This window comes from Alternaria hordeiaustralica (genome assembly GCF_023758085.1).
Source record: "Alternaria hordeiaustralica strain BMP 2776 chromosome Unknown scaffold_2, whole genome shotgun sequence".
Taxonomy (NCBI): domain Eukaryota; kingdom Fungi; phylum Ascomycota; class Dothideomycetes; order Pleosporales; family Pleosporaceae; genus Alternaria; species Alternaria hordeiaustralica.
Genome location: NW_026056774.1, coordinates 1,392,171 through 1,416,397, shown reverse-complemented (window position 1 = coordinate 1,416,397; position 24,227 = coordinate 1,392,171). Strand labels below are relative to the sequence as shown.

The 24,227-nt window shown below is 53.0% G+C and overlaps 7 protein-coding genes across 7 annotated transcripts; 4 read left to right on the top strand and 3 right to left on the bottom strand.

The window, feature by feature from the left end:
• Window positions 1-3,007: 3,007 nt before the first annotated feature.
• Window positions 3,008-4,323, bottom strand: J4E84_001934 (uncharacterized protein; the record flags this gene model as incomplete). Its single annotated transcript, XM_049384563.1, has 2 exons — window positions 3,008-3,544; window positions 3,598-4,323. The coding sequence occupies 2 exons, from the start codon at window positions 4,321-4,323 to the stop codon at window positions 3,008-3,010; spliced, it is 1,263 nt and encodes a 420-aa protein (XP_049247919.1).
• Window positions 4,324-5,515: 1,192 nt separating this feature from the next.
• J4E84_001933 (uncharacterized protein) lies at window positions 5,516-8,239 on the top strand (the record flags this gene model as incomplete). Its single annotated transcript, XM_049384562.1, has 3 exons — window positions 5,516-5,619; window positions 5,692-8,135; window positions 8,184-8,239. 3 exons carry the CDS (start codon window positions 5,516-5,518, stop codon window positions 8,237-8,239), a joined length of 2,604 nt encoding a protein of 867 aa, XP_049247918.1.
• A 3,167-nt stretch (window positions 8,240-11,406) lies between these two features.
• Window positions 11,407-11,943, top strand: J4E84_001932 (uncharacterized protein; the record flags this gene model as incomplete). The annotated part of the gene is made up of 1 exon (XM_049384561.1): window positions 11,407-11,943. The coding sequence occupies one exon, from the start codon at window positions 11,407-11,409 to the stop codon at window positions 11,941-11,943; it is 537 nt and encodes a 178-aa protein (XP_049247917.1).
• Window positions 11,944-14,184: 2,241 nt separating this feature from the next.
• J4E84_001931 (uncharacterized protein) lies at window positions 14,185-15,798 on the top strand (the record flags this gene model as incomplete). Its single annotated transcript, XM_049384560.1, has 2 exons — window positions 14,185-14,409; window positions 14,458-15,798. The coding sequence occupies 2 exons, from the start codon at window positions 14,185-14,187 to the stop codon at window positions 15,796-15,798; spliced, it is 1,566 nt and encodes a 521-aa protein (XP_049247916.1).
• Window positions 15,799-16,633: 835 nt separating this feature from the next.
• On the top strand, window positions 16,634-17,872 carry J4E84_001930 (uncharacterized protein; the record flags this gene model as incomplete). The annotated part of the gene is made up of 1 exon (XM_049384559.1): window positions 16,634-17,872. The coding sequence occupies one exon, from the start codon at window positions 16,634-16,636 to the stop codon at window positions 17,870-17,872; it is 1,239 nt and encodes a 412-aa protein (XP_049247915.1).
• A 360-nt stretch (window positions 17,873-18,232) lies between these two features.
• J4E84_001929 (uncharacterized protein) lies at window positions 18,233-18,751 on the bottom strand (the record flags this gene model as incomplete). Its single annotated transcript, XM_049384558.1, has 1 exon — window positions 18,233-18,751. The coding sequence occupies one exon, from the start codon at window positions 18,749-18,751 to the stop codon at window positions 18,233-18,235; it is 519 nt and encodes a 172-aa protein (XP_049247914.1).
• Window positions 18,752-19,092: 341 nt separating this feature from the next.
• Window positions 19,093-19,923, bottom strand: J4E84_001928 (uncharacterized protein; the record flags this gene model as incomplete). Its single annotated transcript, XM_049384557.1, has 2 exons — window positions 19,093-19,709; window positions 19,761-19,923. The coding sequence occupies 2 exons, from the start codon at window positions 19,921-19,923 to the stop codon at window positions 19,093-19,095; spliced, it is 780 nt and encodes a 259-aa protein (XP_049247913.1).
• Between the last annotated feature and the right edge of the window lie 4,304 nt (window positions 19,924-24,227).

Sequence of the window (24,227 nt, the reverse complement as noted above, 5' to 3'; positions counted from 1 at the left end):
CGGGTCGCAGCACCCAGGCATCGCTCCAGGGCCCATTTGCCTCAACGCTGCATCGGTAGCAGCTTCGTCGAGAGCAAATGTTGCTCGTGCAATAGCAGCCTGTGCTCTGTCAAAAACCATGCGTTCTTTAGCCCATTTTTTCGCAGCAGCCGCTTTCTCGGCTTCCTCTTTTCTCTTGGCAGCTTCTTCAGCACTAAGAGGCGGCTCGTTGCGACCCTGTATCTTCTCTGCAAACCACGACTTAGCTTTGCGCAGTCCAGATCGCCCCGATGCTGCGATTTCAGGTAGGACTTTGGTCTCATTCCATGTCGATAAGTGATGGGTGCTTTTTCTGAGATCTTTAGAACTTTTCTTGAGAAGTAGCCGGCTGTTGATTGGTACCTTGTTGCCCAAGTTAAGCGCTCGTGTGGTAGCTACATCAGTAGCGTGATTGCCTGGAGGAGATCGTGGTGTGTTGATTTCCCACGGAGTGGTATGTTCTAGCCCCCATCTGTCAGGTACTTCCGTGGTATCGCTACCTGCTTTGCTCTCGGTGTCGCAATCGCTTAGAACAAGTCGTGGCTGATCGTTTCGCCCGAAGGCGACACTTATAGCTCCTCTCCTGTTCCGCTTTTCCGTAGTATTGCTATCTGTGTCTGTGATGCAATCGCTTAAAACGGAGCGTGGTCCATCGCTTTGTCCAAGAGCAATGTGACCAGGTGCTGGTCTATCGGGTGACTCTGTGGTAGGGCTTTCTGTATCTGTGTCGCAGTCGCTTAGAACAGAGCGTGTGCTGGTAGTTTGGTTGACTACGGTGTACTTGCGCTCTCGTCTCTTGTGCGCTTCGCCGTTGTCGGAGTCGGTAACAGAGTCAGTTCGAGTGGAACCTTGCCTATACTCATGTTGGTAAACCTGGCTGCGACGCATTTGTATTGACTGAACGTGTGAGCTATAGGAACTTCGATTGCTGCGATTGATCTCAGGAGCCTCATCTATCAGGGCTTCGTGTGAGATGCTAAGTGTCTCTTGTTGTACGAGAGCTGTTGGAGGAACAGACGTTGGAGCTGGCGGTAGCGTTTCAGCATTTGCGAATCTCATCGGAACTTCTGCACGGATTTCCTCCCACTGTTCTTTTGTCGAGAATGGTGGGCAGGCGACGATGTGCTTAGAAAACCTGTCTGTTGGTGCTGGCTTGGTATACCTTGGAGACGGGAAAGGCGCTGGGTGAAGATGTTCCCTATCGTACAGTTGCTCAATGCCGACTATTCCGTGACGACGAGACGACCGACCGACTGCCGCGGAAGGGATTGTTGCAGGAGATGACGATCGTGCATTTGAAATGCCAGACCCAGGAGATATAGCAGAATTCACCGTCGGCTCAGCGGCGTTCTCACTTTGGTCTGCTCGGAAAGTAGCCCGAAGATCTCTGTCACGCGATTTGTGTGGAACGTCGCAAGCTTCCATCCTCTCAATTTCATACTTGCGTTGTCTGGCACTCATCGAGCCCCAAGGGTGAGATGGCATGTTAGTCACAGGCGATATGTCTCAATCCGGTTGAGAGCAGCTCACCGGAAACTTCCTCTCAAAGTGCGGAGAAAAGGCAGGGCCGATGTGTTTGGGCAACAGCACTGTAAAGGTACATGTTTGATGGAGGAAGAATGGTGAAATATCGAATACATGCTAGATGGTGGTCGAAGGAGGATTGATGAGCAATCAAGATCGTCGCGATTAACATGGAGAAACAAGACTGTGGTAGAGAAAATGCAGCGTAGAGGGGTGCGAGAACAGAAAGAAAATCTTCTCTTCAAACAATACCAGAGGTCAGCGTCTCACTCCCAAATATCCTCATTTGGAGCCTTCTTCTCCTTCATCCTTTCCGGCCTGCGACCAGATATCCTCATCTGACATGTCAGTCATGTTGTCCTCATCCGTCCCCTCCGATGAGCTGTCCGAGGAAGTAGCTGGAATAAGCCACTCCCGCAGATCAGGATCCTTCCTCAACTTTGTGTGTTTCAGACCGCTGAGTACTAGACGGTCAGTCCGACGATAGTCGTTCAAATCGTACCGCTTAGACTCGTCTATCTTACAATAATGCCCTAAGTCCTCGCCTCCATCGCGCTTATAGTGGGCATTGAGATTGTGACAAGAAGTCACATGGCGGACGTCGCATGCTTCTTTCTTGTAAATTTCGTATTGGCGCTGGGCTTTAGCAATGCGATCCATGGTCCGCTTTTCTTCTCTCTGTTGATATTTCGGTATAGTGAAGTCAGTTCCGTTACGTCGTACCTATGCACTCGTTGTTATGTTGTTCGTGTTGATAAGATATACTGGGGAGAGCTCTAATATGTGTTACTAACACGTCCGTGGACTGTCGAAGTACCAAACTGGAAGAGACGCCCTGAAGCTGTGCGGCGTAGGATTGGAAAAGGGCTGTCGCGATTTATAGAATTGCCGTTACGATCTAATATAGTAGCATGAACTTTGTCCGACCGGAGTTTGGACTGTGGATGGGTAGAATGGAAATGAGTATAGGGTTCCTCGGTTGGCCTGCGTGTGAGGTGTTGATGTCGTCCTGGCTCAGACGATTGGTCGTTGGATCTGAAGACTTTGGCGTGTGTACGCGTGTTCTTGGTATATCGGATCGGCATTTGGACTGTGAAAAAACAAGAGTGCTGTCATGCAATCGGCGATGAAAACGTTGTGTGTTGAGATGGCAATACATTGTGCAGACTAGATGAGATTAGACTATGGATATTCCCAACTGACCACAGGGGAAAGACATGTCTCAGACCGACAAACAGCCTGATTAGCTGTAATAATCTTCCATTGGTCATGTGTGGGATACTCCCGGGATGCGGTACGTAGAAGAAATCTAAACCTCGTGTAGATTGCCGTAAGTAAGGTATTAACGCCACCAGAGATGAACGCCTATGCGTGAATCCCAATTTTGGATGATCGGACGCGCCAAGTAGTGTGGTTCGCGGGCCGTCGTAGACTGTACAAGAATTACGAACTTCCTCTTCAACACTCAGCGCCGGCTTTTGAGTCCAGCCCGAGCAGCTGTTGATCGTCGCTCCGGTTTCGATTCGTCTCCGCTCTCCGATTCACCGTCGTCCAAGTCATCGCTCATAGGCTCTGACATGTCTCCGCCCTCGTCATCATCCGTCTCTTCTGCCTCATCGTCGATGAGGTCCTCGTCAGAACCTTCACTACCCTCGTCGGAGACGTCATCCATCTCCATGTTCAGGCCCATATCGTCCGACGAGCTTTCATCGTCCTCCTCCATCTCGGGGCGCGATCGCTTCGGGGTTGCAGTGGCTCCCTCAATCGACTCGTCATCAGAGACGTAATCGTCCTGTCCCTCGACGTATACCAGTGCTTCGTCCGCATCGTCGTTGGCGGCTTGGTTCCGTTTCCTGAGGTCAAGCTGAGCTTGTAGCATATCCAGACGACCCTTCAATGACATGAGCGGCATCAGCCCGCTCGAGCGTTCCTTCAAAACTTTGTTCAGTGCGGTGAGTTGCTTGACGATTTGGGGCTGGGAAGCGAGGTATCCTCCGTGGGCCTATCAGGTAAGTGTTAGTCGATGCTTTTTCCATTCGGAGGCGGGCTGCTTACGGCAAGACTCCATTGTACCCAGGCCATCAACATGCCTGCTCGACCGGGACTTCGGTGTAGCCTCTCAGCCAATCTCTGCAGTAGTGTTCCAACCAACGGCGATGGCAACCGTTCGACGGTAGCGTAGACCGACTCTACATCGACCACCTGAAGACATGAATCGAGGAGCTCCTTGTCGTTGGTGCGCAGGGCTTGAGTGAGAACGGTGCCGAGAGAGTTTGCATTCGGTGGTGCAAGTGTGCGGTTCTTTGTCGCAGTTACTGCGCGCTCCGGGTTGGGGTCGAAGGCGTCTTCGACGCTTATAATTCGCGACTCTTGGACAGGCTCAGGGCCTTCTGCGCGTAATCGGTCCCCGAATGTGAGCTCCTCCGGTTCCGCGCCATTCTCGTCATCCGCAGCAGCGTCGTTCTCAGCATTGGTCTGTGTGGGATCTTCTTGCGCGCTGTCCGAGTCGTCATCGCTCTCTTCCTCGGCGCTGCTGATCTCTATGACGTCCGCGTCCACCATGTGCGCATCGGCAGGTCCTTCCACAACAGCAGTGGCGTCGTCGACTCGGTCTGCCTGCGCATTCTTGACACCGTTTATCTTCGCTGTGGGCTTGGCTGCATTTCCATTTACTAAAGCTTTGAGACCATTTTGGCGGACTGTCGCAGGCGATTGCGCCAACTTGGGTTTTTTCGCAGGCCGGCGGTCGCGATTCTTCGGGGTTGCTACGGCGGCGGGCATTTTCGTGAACACCGGTTGTGTCGATATATCGCAGGCGGCGCGTGTCGAAGGCTTCACCGGAAGTTTGTACAAGGCTGTAATGTTGCAGCCTGAAGCAATGCGCAAGATGCGAGTGGTCGCAAAAAATTTGGGAAGAGCGAATTACCCACCTCTGCACGCACGGGCCTTGCGGACAGGGATCATGGCGTAGAGCTGTCAAGCTCGCGGCGACGCGTTCACGGCGCCCGTTGCAACAGCAGATTCATCGGCAAGGAAGCGTGATAGTCCAAGTGCATCTCAAGAATGCAACAGAACAGGTAAACAATGTCCAGACGCGGCGTTGCGGACGCGCATAGTCAAGAAGTCGGCAAGGACACGTTCCCTTCGAGGCTAGTGCACTTCAGGGGCTGCTCTGAGGCTTGGCTCGGAGATGGAAGGGCCGGGCTACTTAACCCCAATGCCTCTCCTCTCGCGTCTGTCTTCGACGTTCTTGAGTCCATTTTCCTGATCTGCCTCCAATCAATACGCGCCTGCTCCCGATCACCCAACCTTACTCGCACTCCCCCGCCACACCTCATCACCCGCCCAAGGCCCAGTATATCGCGTCCCAAGTCTAGGCGGCTGCACCCACTTCACCCGACATAATTAATACGCGCATCCATCCCCGTCTGTCTGCATCCGCATCCGCTGCACACTAGCCCTCACCGCCCGCCGTCTGCGCTCCCAAGCCGCCGTCACCATCCGTGCACCACATCACCAACGTTTGTGTTGTTGTCGCACATCTTGAGAGGGCGCACAGCTGCACCACGCCGTTATTGCCTCTTCCTCTACGCGCTTGGCCCACCACAACAAACGCGTCGGCGCTATAAAGTCTGACTCATCACCGACTGCCGTCGCCGCCCTGCTACCTCGCCGCCGCCACCGTCTGGTACGTAGTCACGTGCGTTTCAGCCTCTGCAACATATAGTCCGCAGCTGCCCCTCCTCATCCCTCGCGTCACTGCCCCGACGCTAGCCTCACTTTGCGACCCCACCTTTACCGCAAACGCGCCCATCCCTCCCTCACTGCCGTGTCCGTCATTAACACGCGTATACTTGCGCAGTCGCGTGTGCCTAAAGCGGAAGTCGCTAACGATCCAAGATTAGCAACAACATCAAACACACCATATACTCTGTCAGCCGCGCGCAAACCCGTCTTTGACTTTCATGGCCCCATGGCAGTAATGACATCACCTACTGTCGACAAATCCTCCCTGGACCTTAAGGCGAGCGCTTTTGCGCCGGCAGACGCAATGGCAGTGGATACCGAGGCAAACGGGTAAGTCGCTCTTCCCTTCACCTTCATTCGCCCCTCCTCTCTCACCTCGCGCAACCTACTAATACCTAGTAGTGTTCACGATGTACTCTTCGACGAACCCGACTCCAAGACCACCACCATCGACGATACAACCGCGCAATCAAAACCCACTACCAACGGAAATCACGTAGACATGGACGAGTCAGCGCCTGCAGTTGAGCCCACTACCAACGTTTCCGCCGGAATCGATGGTGTCGCACAATATCTACCTGAGAACCAGGACAATAATTCGCTGTTCGGCGACTCGGATGTTGGTGCCACGGTAGCGAACGCTGTCGAGGCGCCGATTTCAGACGTACGCGATGAGCCAGCGACTGCAGAGGAGCTCTCTTCAGCCACCCAGGCAACAGGCGCTAGCACTCAGGAAGTGCCCGAAACCCAGTTAGCCGACAAAGAGGAAGGCCCGACTGAAGATAGTATGGACACCACCGCTGATGCGCCTGAAGCGTCGAAACCCTCAGAGTCCTCTGGAGCGCCTACCAAGCCAATGCACGACCTCACGATCAAGACCGATGGCGATGCGGCCACTGCACCCCAATCCGTTGCCGCTCAATCACCGGCGATCGTAGACCGGGAAATGGAGGATGCCCCGTCCTCTGGCAAGGTGCGCCCCCGCGAGGATGACGATGACGACATTCCCGACGCGAAGCGCACCAAGACTGAAGAGGAGGCCCAAGCCGACTTCAAGCTGCCGGAGTTGCCGAATCAGGCAGAACAGGCCAGCGTAAATGGAGGTACCCCGGGCCCGACATCCGACTCTGCGCAAGAAGCATCTGGCGTCCACAAGGCTGTTGATTGGGAAGAGTGGCCCACCACTCCGATGACGGATGCACAGAACAGGTTTCTTCTTGAGCGGATAAGGAACACGAAGAAGATCAAGGTTTCATTAGCGTTCAAGGATCCTGTTGACCCTGTAGCCCTCAATATCCCGACTTATCCCGACATTGTCAAGAACCCAATGGACTTGACGACTATGGAGCACAAGCTGAAGGACAAAAAGTACACTTACGTAAGGGATTTCATGGCAGATCTCGATCAGATGATCACGAACAGCGAGCTTTTCAACAACAAGGAGCATCCTGTAACGCAAGCAGGTTACAACCTTCGCGCCTACTTCTTGAAAGGCATGGGTAAGATGCCCCGAGGCGCTGCTGCGGAAGAGCCTCCAAAGCCAGCAAAGGCCAAGAAGCCATCAGTGAGCACTTCGCAAAAGGCTCGACGTGAGTCTCGCGTTGCGCCGCCCAACGTCAAGTCTCCTGCTGTCGCTACTTCGGCTGCGACTTCGCCTCAGGCTGCCTGGCCTCTTCAGCAGGACGGTACTCCACTGATTCGACGTGATTCGTCCACCACTGACGGTAGGCCAAAGCGAGAGATTCACAGGCCGTCGAAGGATTTGCCGTACACCAACGCAAAGCCGAGGCGGAAGAAGTTCCAACAAGAACTCAAGTTCTGCGAGTCTGTCCTTACCGAGCTCATGAAGCCAAAGTACAGTGCGGTCACTTACCCATTCATCGCTCCCGTAGATCCCGTGGCACTCAACATCCCGTCCTATCTCAAGATCATCAAGAAGCCGATGGACTTTGGAACGATCGAGAAGAACCTGAAGAACGGTGTCTACCAGAGTGCCAAGGACTTCTACGCGGACGCGCAATTGGTTTTCCACAACTGCTACAAGTTTAATCCTGAAGGTGATGCTGTCAACCAGATGGGACACAAGATGGAAGATCTCTTCGAGAGCTTGTGGAAGGAGAAGGCGGACTGGCTTGCTCAGCATGCGCCTGCTCCTGAACACTCGCCAAGCGACCTCTATTCCGACGAGGAAGATGAGGAAGACGAAGAGGAGGAGGAGATAGACCCTGCTCAGGCGCAGTTCCTTGCAATCCAACAGCAGATTGCTCAACTAAACGCCACAGCGCAACAACTTCTGCAACAACAGACGGGTGGCAAGCGTACTTCCCCCAAGTTGCCTGGCAAGAAGAAGAAGGCTGTGGCGCCACCAGCAAAGAGGAAGAGTCTTCCCCTTGCGGTGCCACCTCCTGCCAAGCCCATCAAGACTGCTCCGGTCAAGAAGGCAAAGGCTCCTGCGCCTCTGAGTTTCGCCCAGAAGCAGGAGATTTCAGAGGGTATCAGTACGCTCGGCGATCTCGATATGCGTAAGGCGGTCCAGATAATCAGAAACGGCTGCCCGCACCTTGCTACCGTGAACGATGACGAGATGGAGCTCGATATGGACGAGATCAACGATGATACTCTCCGCGAGTTGTTGAGGTTTATCAAGTCTCTGCGTAGCTCTAAGGGAGGTGCCGTGGTCGATGATGACTTTGAACCGCCGAGGCAGGTCTCGAAGCAGGCGGCGGCCCGACCGAAGAAGAACAAGCCCATGGGCAAGAGCGAGCAAGAAGACAACATGCGCAAGATCCAGGAGAAGCTGCAGTCGTTCCAAGGCGGTGCGTCGGGATCCAGCCAGTCTCCACCTGGTGAGTCGTCAGTACGTGCACGTTTCAATCACCCACTAACCTCTGCAGTGCATGATGCATCCAGCGATGATGACGATAGCGGCTCCGAGAGCGAGGAGGAGTGATCTTCCGTCAATAAGCCCTGCTGTTCTCGTGTGACGCCCTGATTCGATGATTGGTCCAATCTCTTCTTCTTCTTGACATGATGGAACGTGGGCGTCTGATGGCAGGGAGAACTGAGGCAATGTCAGTGCTTGCTCAAGTCGGAGGGCGTCAACTCACCACCAAACCCATACACAACAACCCACATCGATTGTATAGTATTCTCTTGCACACCGACCACACCCTAGAGGTGCCATGATCATGGTACCAATGCCGACAACGGATTACGAGTGACGAGGTTTGTCTTTTTAGGTCCCTTTGGTCAAAGGCATGGGCTGTAAGCCCCAAGTGGCACTTGGCGTGGAGGTTCGACTGAAAATGGAGGACATGCGAGTATCCTTTTGCTGTATGAGTATGCTGCTCGGGTAGGCAGCCCAGAACAAAATCCAGATAATATTGCCAAATGTGCGCTGTGCCTCGGCGTGTGATGTTCCACGGTGCTTGTGGTCTTGGCTCGGCAGGCCTCGAGAGTGGATGCCAGTGGATGCCAGTGGATGCGGCGCAGTTGTGGAGCTGGCCGAAAGGGATAACCGCTATCGTGTGTCGCTTCGCCTGTATGGTTCTTTCGCATATCCATGTGTGTTTTCAAGGTAGCCCGTGTTCCCTCAGGGTGAAGGAGCGGCCACTGGATGTTCGGGGGAGGGAAGTTCCGAGGGGTGACCATGGTGATGGCGGTACTCAGGGCGCGCACATGGCTAGGTATGCTTCTGAGGACGATGGACTGTAGCACTGTCAGGCTCGGACGCTGTAAGAGGGAGATCAGATACTGTACGCTGTGTTGGGCGCCTCGCTCAGGCAGTGACCCTGACTGCGACGTCGTGTGACGGGAATAGACAGCGACGCCATAGAGGAAGGCGCGATGGGCGAAAATGCTGGTGAACGGTAGTGTGCAGTGCAGAGGCTGGGGCGATAGTAAGAACGTAGGCAGTATGGCGGGCGACCCTGAGACAAGCCCGGGAGTGTGAATGCCCTGCTGCTGTGAGTGGAGGCGGAGGGTGGGGATTCCAGCGGGTGACTGACATAGAGCGCCGGTGCTGCGGTCGACGCGCTAAGCTGTGCCTTTCGCGAACTGCCATCCCTCCCAAAACTTCGAGCTCAAGACACCCCAAACAACGCGCGCCCAGCTGTACATACCATCACCACCCTTCCCACGCGACTGCCGTCGACACTCTGATTGCGAATCTTTGCCGTTCCGTAGAATTGAGCGCTTGCGACACGAAAATGACGACTGTGCCAGTCAGCGAAGTCAAGAGCACGCACGATCGCTCATCCAGAACCGCGGCGCATTCCCATATCAAAGGACTAGGTCTATCAAGCGATGGACGCGCTACTCCCTCAGCTGGCGGCTTCGTCGGCCAAGCTGCAGCACGAGAGGTACACGAACCCTGCGCACTCTCGTTCAGCCTGGGTACTAACAAGCGCAGGCATGTGGTCTAGTCGTCGACCTCGTCAAAGCGAAGAAGATGTCAGGCAGAGCCGTGCTGCTCGCAGGTGGCCCCGGAACCGGCAAAACCGCATTGGCGTTGGCTGTGAGCCAGGAGCTGGGTACCAAGGTCCCATTCTGTCCGATTGTTGGCAGCGAGATCTACTCTGCGGAGGTCAAGAAGACCGAAGCGCTCATGGAGAACTTCAGGAGAGCGATAGGTGCGCATTCACTTGATCCATGGACACGGACTGTACTGATACATTGAACAGGTCTTCGCGTGAAGGAAACCAAGGAGGTCTACGAAGGTGAAGTGACAGAGCTTACGCCTGAAGAAGCCGAAAACCCGCTCGGAGGCTATGGCCGCACCATTTCGCACCTCCTCATCAACCTCAAGTCTGCCAAGGGCACAAAGAAGCTGCGACTCGACCCATCCATATACGAGGCCATACAAAAGGAGCGCGTCCGTCTGGGCGATGTCATCTACATCGAAGCCAACACGGGAGCCGTAAAGCGCGTCGGACGATCGGACGCTTACGCGACTGAGTTTGACCTCGAGGCGGAGGAGTACGTCCCAATACCCAAGGGCGATGTGCACAAGAAGAAGGAGATTGTTCAGGATGTTACCCTGCACGACCTAGATGTCGCCAACGCGCGGCCGCAAGGTGGACAGGACATCATGAGCATGATGGGACAGTTGATGAAGCCTAAGAAGACTGAGATTACCGAGAAGTTACGGTTGGAGATCAACAAGGTCGTCAATAGGTATATCGACCAGGGCATCGCAGACCTAGTACCCGGTGTGCTCTTCATCGACGAGGTAAGACATCACTCCTTGATTTATGGGCCCGACTAACACGCGCAGGTTCACATGCTCGATCTCGAGGCATTCACATTCCTGAACCGCGCTTTGGAATCCCCTCTGTCACCTCTTGTCATCCTCGCATCGAACCGCGGCAACACACATATCCGTGGCGGAGAGAACCTTCCTCCTTCAGCGCACGGTATCCCGACCGATCTCCTCGCGCGCCTGCTCATCATCCCTACACACCCATACGGACCCGCAGAGATCAAGTCGATTATTTCCACGCGCGTCACAACCGAGAGGCTCAACATCTCTGCGCCTGCGAAGGAGAAGGTCAGCGCTCTTGGTGAGAAGATCAGTCTGCGATATGCGCTGCAACTTCTCGCACCCGCAAGTGTACTGGCAGAGGTCAATGGACGAGAGAACAAGCAAATCGAAGTGGACGACGTGGAGGAATGTCAAAGCCTGTTCCTCGATGCAGGAAGGAGTGCGCGAGCACTGGGCGAGACGAACGGATACATTTCGTAGAGGTTGTGCTGCAGTTTGTACGATAGCCTGGCGTTTGGATGCAGAGGATGGTGGGCGTTTTCACCCAGAAGGGACGATAACTTTCTGAAAAGTTACACGCAACATGTACTGGGGTCATTCCATATCACGATAATAATTCGGGACTGTACATTCAGATATGTAGAATGTTGTGATGCCTGTCCACGATCTACGAAAATGCGACCTCCGTTGCCACTGCAAGGCTCCGATTGGCTCCGTACGAACCGCGGCCCAGATCGACAGTCAAGAAAGTCGTCTTCGCCTTCGACTCACAAACAACTTTCACTCCACACGCTACATACCTCATACAGCCCACATACCTCACAACAGATTGACTACCCGTGCAATCTCCCATCATGGCCGCCACAATGCGCACCATCACGCGCCTCCCGCGCCAGCTCTCCCGCCGCACCTTCAGCATCTCCACCCGACACGCGCAAGCACCCTTCGGCTCGGGCCCAGCACCACCCCGCCTCCCCAAGGAAGACCAAGAAATATTCGAAAAGCTCCAAAAGCAAAGCACCGGCGCCTTCAGCACCCCAAAGGACATCGAAACACCCACCTCGACCCCCAACATCCGCATGCGCATCAACCAGTCACCCGACTCGTCTCCTACCCCCGCGTCTCCAGCCTCGGCGTCACGACCCCAGATAAACCAGTCGCCTGATAGTGCTAGCAGTGAAGGACCGGAGATTAGGTTTGAGAATGGCAAGCAGATTAAGAAGGGCGAGGAGTTCCATCCTAATATGAGGAGAGGGGCGCCGCCGGAGTTTGAGGGCGATGTCAATCCTAAGACGGGGGAGGTGGGCGGACCGAAGAATGAGCCGCTTCGGTGGGGGAGTACGGGGAAGACGGGGGATTGGAGTTATAATGGGAGGGTTACTGATTTTTGAGGGGGTGCGGAGAGAAGAAGTGAACGGGGGAGGTGAGGGGATTGAGTGGAAGGACTGTGGATGATGTGGCTATGTATATTCTAGGGAGGGTGAACAAGATGCTCAATTGGGTTCACACTATTGTAGAGAGGTGTCAGTCATGTAAAGACAAATGCCATCGTGCATATATCTAGTCGTCCTCCAGATCTGACGGCTTTCCAAGTGCATACATGTGAGAACCCCTGCCTGGGTCTATCCCCAGTAATTACATATGTTGTCATGAGCGGGTATCTCCCATGAGTGATTCAATGAGTGCCAATGCCTCTGTTATCATTCTGAAAGAGGTATTCGAGTATCTCGAGAGACGTGACAATCCGCGTGATGAGTCGATTATATGTTATTGGAAGATAGGCGCATTGAACAACAGCAATGCCATTATATTAGCGATACCTTTCGTAGCAGCTTTCAGATTCAACCACATTGTATGTAGTTTTACGATCGTACACACAAGAAGCGATGTTGGAAGAATAGCCTAGATTACGGCTGCCTAGTACGATATCCTGAGATAAGCTCCGACCTCAGTATCTTGTAATTGCGGAACATGTACCAAATGTCCTTTATGTGCTGCAGAAGAAAGCTCAAATATACATGGTGAGGTGTAAGAGTGGTGGAAGTTCTAGAACTCTGGTTCAGTGGCTTGCATGGCGTTCGGATAGCTTGGAGTTCCGCGGCAGTGTACTCACCCGGATCACCGAATCTAACAACGCTCTGGTGCTTTGATGCGGGGTTTGTCCGTGCTCGGTAGACTTTCGGTTTCCGAAACTGAAGAGTTGCTGCTTGGTTCTCTGTGGCTGAACCGTGGAAGGAATTTATTGATGCACGACCGTTGGAATGAACCCTAATGACGCACTTGGTCCCTGAGGAGCACCATGTGTTTAGGACGAGCAGGTTTCCAGCCGGGCGAGTGCTTCAACAACACACAGTACACTTGAGATGACAGCTGACGATGCAGCGGGGCGTACCTAGGCATTCACAAAAGTTGCAATAGGATCAGCCAAGCACGTCTCGACGTGGCTTTTGAACGCCATTCGGGCATCGCGATGAAGCCAAGTATTCCCACATGAGCTTGCGCAGCATCATAGCTTGCTATGATGAGGCCAAGCTAAGGGCGAAAACCTTGGATCGCAGAACATGAATGTTTCCACAAAATCTCGTGAGGGCGGGTGTGTTGTGCAAGGCCATGGTGGTTTCATTCCTGTGCCCAGGTTTCAGCCGTGCTGGACGGGCGTGGCAGGGCCGATCCTGCCCTTTGGGGGGAAGCCGGCAAGGATGTCGCTTATCATCCTTGGAGTGATCAAGCTTTCGCATCATGGATCTAGCTGCAGGTCCCACATGGCTTTCTGATCATCAACGCTGGCCGCCCGCCAGCCGCTCTTCTATCGTAGATCTGATCTCATTGTTGTCGTCAATCCTCATCTGCCGTCCCGTCCAGCGCTAGCCATCATGCTGCATCTCCCCAACTGCCCCTATCGCTGTCCTCAATCCGGATTGAGTTCCGCGGGCCTCAGTGTCCAACGAAACACAGCCCTGGAGTCGTGCAGCAATGGTCTCGGTGTAATTACACCGTCAGCGCGCGCTACGACCTGTCGGTAAATCACCCTGGTCAGCACTATCCACTTCCATAGGCCTAGGGCTACCCAGTCACAGTGTCTGTCGCATCCTCATGCATGCGAATGGTCTGGATTTCGAATTACCCTGGCTTGATGCTGTGGCTGGCGGCGGTACGTGTTGAGCAATGCAGCGATAGGTACCTAGGTAAGACCAACAACAAAGTCGCCCGGGCTCTTTTATATCCGCGGAGTCCGCCCTTCTGTGACGTGGACCTGAGTTGTCCTACCACCGACTCAGCCCTCGAGCTTACGTTTGCTAGCAGCACGATGCTAATGTCACTGATCGTTCCCACGGTATGTACTCACACAATGCCAACAGACGCCACCCGTGAATGCTAACGCCTCGGAAATAGTGTACCTCCTCACGCCAGTTCCCGCTATGAAACTATGATGCAATTGTCAAGTTTCCTTTGTTTTTCTATCTCGTTCCCCTAGAACAACGATCTACCATAGCCCTGCCGCACTATAGCATAGCTCGTATCGGAACGACCCTTCGGCGACAACCAGGGGCAGCGCGGCCGAACACGATACAGACTGTCAAGATACTTTGCGGCTGCCTTTCTTTCCTCGCTTTCTCATACAGCTGTCGACAATGTTTCGTTTGCTGCTTTGTGCAGCGCTTTTCTTTCAGCACGCCCTCGCATTGAAGGAGACCATCGACCTTGGATACGCGCAATACCGTGGGAAAGATATCGGCAATGGTGTCATACGATGGGCTGGTATGCGATATGCCCGCAGGCCAATCCGTTCAGATGGACTTCGATTCGCTGCACCTCAAGATCCCGAAGATGAGCGCAATGTTGTTGACGCTACGAAGGTACAGAGCGTACTCACGTTTGTGGACACCACGCTAACAGCAGTTTAGTTTGGACCCCTATGTATCGGCACCAAGAGCAGCCTGACAGCCGAGTTTGGGGGGAAACACTCGGAAGACTGCCTGTTCGTAAACGTCTTTGCACCAGAAAGAGCTACCAACAAAAGCATGTTGCCGGTTTACGTCTTCATCCAAGGCGGCGGCTTCAACATGAACGGCAATGCGAATTACAACGGTGCAGACTTGATCGATGCCGGCGACGACGGCATGGTTGTGGTGAACTTCAACTATCGAGTAGGACCTTATGGATTTCTGGCTAGCAAAGAGATTGTTGCAAACCAGAGTCTGAGTTTGAACAACGGACTAAAAGATCAAAGGAAGGCACTCGAATGGGTTCAGAAGCACATCCAGCAGTTTGGAGGCGATCCGGGGCACGTTACCATTGGAGGCGCAAGTGCTGGTGGGGGCTCAGTGGTCTTCCAACTTACTGCATACGGTGGTCGAGACGATGGCCTCTTCCACGCTGCTGCTGCCGAATCTCCAGCCTTTCCGTCCATGCGAGATGTCGAGAACAGCCAATGGCAGTATGATGAGCTACTACACCAAACCGGATGCGCGGATCTCAATTGCATGGCCAGCTTGGATGCGGTCATCTTCCAGGATGCTGTACGTACTCTCCTGAAGCCTTTCCCAGGCGGCAAGAACCCACCGCTTTACTTCTGGAACCCGACATTGGACTACGATTTCATCAAAGACTTCACCTTCAACGAATTGAAGGCTGGCCACTTCGTCAACGTGCCTACTATTTTCGGTACCGCCACAAACGACGGGATCAACTTTGTGGCCAAGAGTATCATGTCTCAACCTCGAGCTCAAGACTTCCTAGTTGATCAATACCCCGGTATAAAATGGGACACGATTCGTCAGCTTTGGGATGGCAACATTGGTACCACTGGCGACGCTCGCTGGAGATCATTGACCGCCGATGTCTACGGTTATATCCGCTATAACTGTCCTAGTCTCAACATTACTGATACGTACGCCCTCAACAACACGAACCCGACTTGGCAGTACAGATGGAATGTTGGAACTGCATCACACGTTGGCGAACTCCTGCCAATCTGGAACAATGCCACTTCAGCGGCTGGTGTCTTTGTCCAGGCGTACTGGGCATCATTCATACGAAGCTATGACCCAAACACCCACGCTGCAGAGTATCTGGTCTCCAAAGGTTCGGAGCTCCAAAGCCCAGACTGGCACTCATTCGGCGCAAGCGAAGGGCAGCGATTAAGCTTCAACGACAAGAATGAAGTAGCCATGGAAGCTATTCCCGAGACCGAGTGGCAAAAGTGTGATGCCATCGACGACATGGGTTTGCACCTGAAGCAGTAAGTCCACACCCTCTCTAATCAAGCGGCCTGTCATATGCCGGCAGATTGCGTACCGATGATATCCTTGCCTTATTCAGAAGTTACGCCAAGTCAGGAACGTGAGCTAACGAAGACCGCAGACCCGTATTCGACCCCACCTCTCTCGGAACTCGGCACACACCTCTTCCATCCGCGTACATGGGCGCCGCTACCGTGCTCTTCAGCTTTTTCTACTGGGCTTACATATGAACAATGCGATGGATAATAGAACGCAAAACATCAAACACTCGTACGCTAAACGCCGACGCAGAATTGAGACATCTGACACATGATGTCATTCGGAAGCCATGTCGATACTCCCACGGCTGACACATCGCACGAAGAGAAACCAAATGCCGGAAGTGAGCTGCATAGCAGCTAGTTACACATCCGCGAGGAGGCAGTGAACACCCGAGGAAGAGAAGAGAAAGATGCATGAAGAAGAAGAAGCGAAGGCAGAAGGCCCAGCATAAGATCAGAGGAGCTAGGAGGATGGCAGTGAATGATGGGCCGGTACCTCGTACAAGGCTCTCTGGGCGTCTTGCTCTGTTAACTCATTAAGGTATCGTTCATTGTGAATGATGGAGGCTCCTTTACCCTAGAAGCGCATCGTACAGACGATGGGTTTTCACACTGACTTTTGCCCACGCGCATATAAGCAGGTATCTTTTGCTCCAAGAAAGGCGTCTTCATCATTGCGAGGTCAATATTGCACGCATCTCCAACCCATCACACGTACTTATTTTGGAGGAGCTTTTGCGAAATACAAATATATTCTTTTCACCTCACAAGTCTCGAAACGAGTGTCGACCGCGCTCATGGGCTACCCACGGCCTACAGCATCTGCGAAAGGGAAGATGAAGGCATGTAATGATGAAATTGGCGATGAAAACTGGTCGCGCGTAGTGGACGACTCTGATGCGGCTTCGGATTTCTCTTTTGATGCGATTCCGCGGGAGCCTTTGACACACACAGTCCAGGGGTGCACAGAGGACTCTACCTCGTACAATGTCGCTGCAAATTTGAGTGAGCCGTTTGAACAACCAGTGGCAGTACCTGTTTTCACTTCTTCCTTGCAGGAGCACTTTGGTCCACTCGAGACCGACTTCTTGACGCCTCCCGTGACTAGCAACGCGACTAATCGCTCTACAAGCACCAGCCCGCAACCTCGATACCACCTTACAGAGTCAAGCGCGCGTCGTCACTCAGTCGACTCTATGTCGCTCTACTCATGGGAGCAACCCGCGCCAAAACCACGCTACTACGCTCAGGCGCTGTCTGTAGAAGACCTGAAAGCGCTCGCACAAGGCGAGAAGAACCACAACCTCCAAGAGTGGTCGGACGAGCGCCTTTACACTCACCATGAGGGTCGCAGGGGTTTGATACCCCAGGCCATGCCCTTGGAAGAGAAGATAATCGCGCTCGCGGGGATTGAGCACGAGATGCAGCAAAGCCAGCGCGCTGTTCCCAAGACGAAGGAGAAGGTGCGTAATAAAGTGCACATACCTCGGATTAAGAAAACGACTGACGATAAGAAGGATGAAGAACATGGTCGCACACAATTTTGGCAGTCTTCTCAGTCGACATACGACCTTCGCTCTTCTATGCTGCCACCTCCGCTGCCTCGGTCAACACCAACTACACAACCTGAGGAGTACGAAGAGCCGCGCAACCGTCGCTACTCACACGCTCGTGCAGCTAGCAGCGGAGACTACTTCTACCAGCCCTCCAGCCCCCGCACAAGCGCATACAACACCCGTCGTATATCGCCTCTAGCAAGCCCATCAGGCCCGTCATCGTCTAGCTCTTCGAACCATGTACGCAGCCCTCTGAACCAAGAAGTTCTCTTCCGCGCTAACCCAGCGACAACGTTCGACTCTTTCCTCGTGCCACACAAGTCTGGTACAGGTGAGGTCCTTGCGGAGTCCAAGAACGCGATGAAGGATAAGACACCGACGGCGAGCCTGAGCCCAAGTCCGAAGGCGTTGGCGAAGGTTAGACGGTTGACGAAGATGCCGTCGATGCCGCTGCTGCGGAAGCGTAGTAGTGGTTCGTGAGGTGGGTATTTGCGTCTGGTTTGGAGAGATGACGAGGGATGTGCTTTTGTTTACGTTTTTGAACACGCTTAGATGGTTTCGGATGTACATATGAGGTCCTTCTTGATTAAAGGCTCATAGACAACGCTTGTATTAGTGTTGTATGCATAGTTTTGACGTTCACTTCTGAATTGAAGATGAGTGACGGAAGGAACGTTCCTTCGACCCGTCGCGTAATGAGCCTAACACTAATCAAGGATAGCGCCTTCCACAATGAGCTGTCTCGAAAAAGCACGGTCGCCCCTTCTTCCTGTCTTAACATCCAGGTGTTCCACATCAAGACACTTTACGCTACCCGTTCTCATCTCAAGTGAACGCCGCTTATGTCTTCGTCTCGCCTTTCAACACCCTCTCATACTCTTCCTCTTCAACAGCCTTCACGTATAGCGTGACATCTTTACCAGTGTTCCACTCGGCATCGACCAGGACTTTTGTCAAACTATGGCCCCAGGAGCCTGTTTTCCGGTACTGGCTTTGAGGTTTATCCCACTTCCACAGTAACATGCGGCCCTCTGGAACCAGCTCCCCACTTTGATCACCGAGAACTGTGAAGCTTAGGATATGGGCTACAACGCTGTGGCCACTGTCACTGTCGTCATCGTGGGCAGCCTTTGCATCTCGAAGCCTGGCGACGAGCTTTGATACCGTCCGCGCGTCTTTTGATGGAGCCTCAAGATCGATCTGGTTGCGGAGGAAACTTGCGAGATTGAGTTCGCTGACTGGGACGCGTACTTCGCCGAAATCTTCGTGGGACTGGATGAGTTGGATTTGAGCAGGCGTGAGCTGTGTATGCAGCTGGATGAAGGGGCGTGAGGGACTTGAAGTTGACCTGTAGCTCATGATGGTGGATGATTTTGGTGTAACGGCTACTAGGAAGGTGTAAGGGCGTGTCAGCGTTGTTACATCTGAATGCAGTTCATGGCCCTTCGAAAAGTCAACATCGCCACCGATACATGCTCACTGGATTGTCTCCTACCAAAGTCAACGATATCTGATGCGCCATTGTGAGTGTTGTGTCAGTCTTCCCATGCCTCTACCAAGATGATTCAGATGAGTCCGGATATATCGGCTTTTTGTCTTGAACGAAGGATGGTTGCCTGGAGGATCTGATTTGATCGATTGGAGTGCCAAGTGTACGTACCGAAGCTGTCATAGCATATGCAGCACATCACCCTCGACGATTACCAGTCGAAAAGCTTATCCTCCCCGTAAAACTGATCAATGATACCGTTGCTCTCCGCCTGAATCCAGACACCCATAAGATCCACAGGCGAGAACTTGAGCCATCCATTCCACACTGTTTTAGGTCCTTCACCACCTGGACGACCACCTGCAGCGATCACTTCAGGCCCCTCCATCGTCGTCTTCATCCCATCTAGCAATTTTACAAACGCCTCCTTGGCATTGTATGCCAGTTTAAGAGAACTTACGCCTTCTGGCGGCGCATCTCCTATGGGTTCGGGGCCGTTCGCCAGACTCTCAAGCGCCTCATCATCGATGACTATACACCAGGCCCACTTTGGGCCGAGTTTCTCCTCGTCGGGAATGTCGTCCTGTATTGCGGGAGGCCCAGGTTCACCCATTGTCTCCGGGAAGACCTTTTGAGCATAATGTTGGCGGAAATGCCTGCAGACGACGTCGAGCGACGCGCCAGGCATATAAGCAGCAGGATCGAGACGTAAGATGTCTATCATCTTTTGGTTGTATGGCGCGGGGTTGCTGTAACGCAGGTTATCTGTTGCGTGGGCGTAGACTTTGCGGATCACTGCTTGGAAGTGGGCATCATCATCGGTCGCATCTATTGTTCATCAATATTTGCACTCGATAGGCTGCATTCTTTTCCACTGACCTGCTCTGTCTTCCTTATCTGTATCTTCGTTTGAGACTTCCTGGCCTTGTGGGCGCGTATAGGTGCCGTAAACGAAGAAGCCCCAGGTCGGATCTGCCCATCTTTCAAACTTCTGCAAGAATTCTTTACAGTCTTCCACCTGGCTCTCTTCTTGTGTTGCCATGCTTGCTTGTCCTGTGTTGCGCGAGCGATCGTTGGCAAAGGATAAGCGTGAGACGCGCGCAGGCTATGTAGGATCGCAGGACTGCGGGAACCCGTGGACGCCTGAAAGGCTCGGGGGTCAGGTCCTGTCGGCTCTGAGAGCGCTGACGTAGGAATGAGCCCTTGCAGAGTATATTCAAGTTTGCGAAAGAACTAACGTCTACTTGTTTCACCGTGCATCACAGTCAAGAGATGGATTGGTCTGCGAGTTGGAGGCCGGGGATGGGCGCAGGGCGAGGCCACGCCACCTGCGCCCCGCGCGTTCAAAAAAGTAATCATATATTGCTCACCACCTCTTACACCAAAGTGAACGTCGCTTTGCCCTCAGCTTCCCAATATGATGGCAAAGGCTGAGTCTTGTCGTCAATGGTGAGCCGGCCCATACCGACTCGTTTGTAGACGTCGGGCTGAGATGTGGACACCAAGGCTAACCACATATACGCAGCGCTATGTCTATCCTCACACACGACACAAAGGCAACATGTGACCTCCAGTATGGGCTCTTTGAACGGATCTGAGTCGGGGAAGAAAAGTCCCATGTCCTCCCGGGTATGACGCGTGGTCACACGCCGTCCCCACGCTTGTGGAACCCAAGGTGACCAACTGCCTAGCTCTACATCTGCTTTGATGAGATAACCTCTAAATCGAAGCGGTCTCGTGTCTACTTGTTGGAAACTCATGGTTTGATCTGAAGGCGATTCGTCTTGACCATAAGCTGTCTCTTCGAGATCATCATCAGCGTGGCCCAGTTGATCGATCGTTATATCGTAGGACTCGGCCCAATGTCGCAACTGCTTTTGTTCGAACTCAACGGATTTACCCCACTGCGATAACCAGGTCCAAGAGGGAGCGTCTGGTCTATCGATAGCCTGCTGATGAGACGAATGTGACGTATGCGCACTGTCGCCTTTATGAACGACCCAAAGTAGTCCCAAAGGCAGGTCCTCTTTCCAGAGCCCGTTGATATAGGATAGTTGGTTGTTCTTCGCAAATACATTCGCAATGCCGGCAATGGCTGGTAGAACATCATTTGCGTACGTGAGCGAGCGCTTGCAGTAGTTCTCAACAAGTTCGCACCAGCATGTGAACATATCCATTCGTCTTTGACTGTCCAAATCCTGTGCAGCTCTCCGGTCGTACATCCAAGAACGCAGTTTATGATTTTTGGGGTGCATAGTAGCGTTGCGCTTATGATCATGAGGTAGACTCTCACAAAGAGTAGAATGTCGGCATTCCCACTTTAGTTGGCGAGACCCGAATTTCAAAAGTCGTGGTGACAGGAGCTCTTCCTGTAGAACCCATCCTCTTTTCTGAAGAGGCGACTGCTTCGATTCATTATGTAAGAGGTTGAACGGGTTATAACAAACATATCTCGACACTTCCAACACACGGCTATCGAAGGTCGCCCTAAAATCCAATTTGCAGGGTTTGGACGTGCGAGGATCTCGTGGAATGGACAATCCGGCTTCAGAATCATCTCCTGCTTCCGCAAACAGTGTTATTGTTGATGCTTGGTAAATGCTGCCCATCTGGCTGATCTCATTTTGCAGGTCCTCGGGTGAGTCGTGTATGATGCAAAGTGCATCAATCCACAGATACTCGAACCCCAAACGCTTTGTAACCAACAGGGCGTGCTGAAAGGTTTTTGGTAGGGCTTCAAGCGGTATCTTCTGCTTATGATTGGCGATGTTCTCAGTCAAAGTGCAGTATCTCTTCGTATCGCCCCATTTGTAGCTTAGTGTAAGATACGGAAGGCATCTTTCCTGGCCGTCTTCTAAGACAAGATCTAGGGGCCCTCTGATACGAATGACGCGGGTAGGTAGGGTGCATTCTGTGTCGATACTACAGCCGGGGTGTTCGCTCAGGCATAAGTGAGACCACGTTGACGCAAGTTCCATGTTTGCTTCTGATAGTGTCGAAGAGTCTGTCCAGTACGAATACATCGGATCTTCAGCATTACTATCGCCGGCCGCAGAATTTTGTGAAGCTAACGCCGCCAATGGCTTTTGAAATGCGACTACAGATAGCAATAAGCCAATGAGACCTCATAACGGGTGGATAGAGGCTCTTACCTGGTAGATCACTCTCGCATTGGAAAAACCAGTTGCGTTCGCAATTGTACACTGTGAGATTGTCGAAGCATGGAGTTCCCACTCCTTGATCGTCGTAGTTGAGAGAAAGATTGAAAACAATCTGTTCCCCGGCAACGCGCGTGTCATTCCAGAGTTCTGTATCCACCAAAAAACGATGCGCAATGGTCTTGCAGAAAGGGCAGCCTGAGTCCGCAGTCTGCATAAGAGAGTCAAGGCCCGGAGAATGCAGATAGTATAGTGACGCGTATGGTGATTGGATGACCGCTCCCTGCAACTCGAGTGAGCAGTCTTCATAAGGTTTGAAGTGCATGTTGCGGCACTTATGACAGAACGTCGTTGCAGCAGCGCCGACAGTGGCGCTTTGAGGCTGGACATCTTGACTCCTGCTTGCCCGGTATTGCTGTAGCTTAGTCCCAGGTGTCGTGCGAGTCGAGTCATCTGATAGTACTAGACTAATGCGACGAACGTTATCAGCGTCAGGAACCAAGCTTAGTTCTTCCATGCTTGAAGGCAGGAAGTCGATGTTTGTGTCGTTCTCAGGCTGCAACCTGAATTACCTGGAGTGTAGGGACGGCGGGGTAATACTGTACGAGAGGCCTGACGGCCCTCGGCCGAACACGCAACATTGACGCCTCACCGTCAACGCCTTAACAGCAACGCCTTAGCATTGAAGACTTCGCCATCAAAGGCAGTGAGCGTACAGGCTCCGACCTCACTGCTTCATCCGAAAGATCAAGTGTTAATGTGAAAGATGAACATCGCACTCCATTTCGATAACAAGCGAGATACACGTGCACCACGCCAACTTCATAATTATACCCCGGAATCGGCCGTGCTTGGCAGTCATGTGACGTATGCCCTCCGCATTTTCCTCCAAGCTGTGGTGGCCTAAAGGCGCTCGCCAAGCTCAAATGCTGGGTGAAGAGCTCCGAATATCAGCAGAAGTCTCTGGTCGTCTCGCCTTTTGGACTGGTGGGGCCAGTCTACGATCACGGATGACGTTGTTGCCTTGGTGCCCAGGTGGCGTTGCACGGCACGTGAACAGGCCGTCCGCAACTGCCACTCACGATAATTTCGAGACCTTCGCAATCAGCTCTTACTCAACATGTGCCACCATGTGAGTAACGCTTTGCGACAACGATGACTAAAGCGTGGAAGAAGAAATAATTCCAGCAACTTGCGCTCTTCCACGAAATACGCCAGCGGCAGGCAGACCCCTCTGCGGAGTTCGTGGAATATCCTGAGCCTGCACCCTCCTAGCTGGCATTGTTACAGATCTACCAGGACGTATTACACGAAAACGATCCTGCAGGAATAGCAGCAAAGCGACTCGGTGACTGGGTGCTTTTAGTATCAGACCGTGATACCTGCTACGATATCGCCAACGCTTATGGCGACATCCTCATGCTCATATTCTCAGCCGCACGAGAGCGTTCATCTCGGAAACACCTCCAGGTACTGGCAGATCTCACGGTCGAACTAGCGAAGCTACTCGACGTTTATAACAATACGGACAAACCAATGGTGTTTGAAGAGGGTTCTATTGCGGTTCAACCAGGGGAGAGGATGAAGCTGCACAGTCAATCGGGAGGAGAACTATGGACCGGGCTACCATATTTTACTTCTTGGATTGGGGGCGACTTGCGTAACGGGCCCCTCCAGTTCCGCCAGGTCTCTGGCAATGAACACGATGGTGACCAGCTACCGTCTTGCAAATCCGGAGACATGTACACCAACGTCAACACATCCGCAGCTCTGATAGCACGACAAGATCCGCCCCAAGCATCTCCGCTGCGAAGTTGTGTCGATTTTGCCTTTGCAACCTTCGCTTTCCTGATGCATGGTTCTGGTACAAACTACGATGGAGATGCACATGCTGCAGTTCGCGCAGCGGCGGCTTGGTTGGTGATTGCGGGCAAACAAGTGGTGGTCGCGGGGTCTCCTTCCAGCAAGTACAGTTACATCTCTGGCAGTCTATGAGAGGCTGAAGGCGGTACCAATTCAGTGGATGTCAAAGGACTGCGATTCTGGAAGGGCCGGTTTCAAAACTGCAGGGAATCTGGAAGACAGTCGGACCAAAAGGCCGTGGATGCTACGGTCGAGGCTACGATAGCTCTTGATGAACTAATTGCCGCGCATAATTGAGGAAGATTCGAGGCAGGCTGTGCACGGG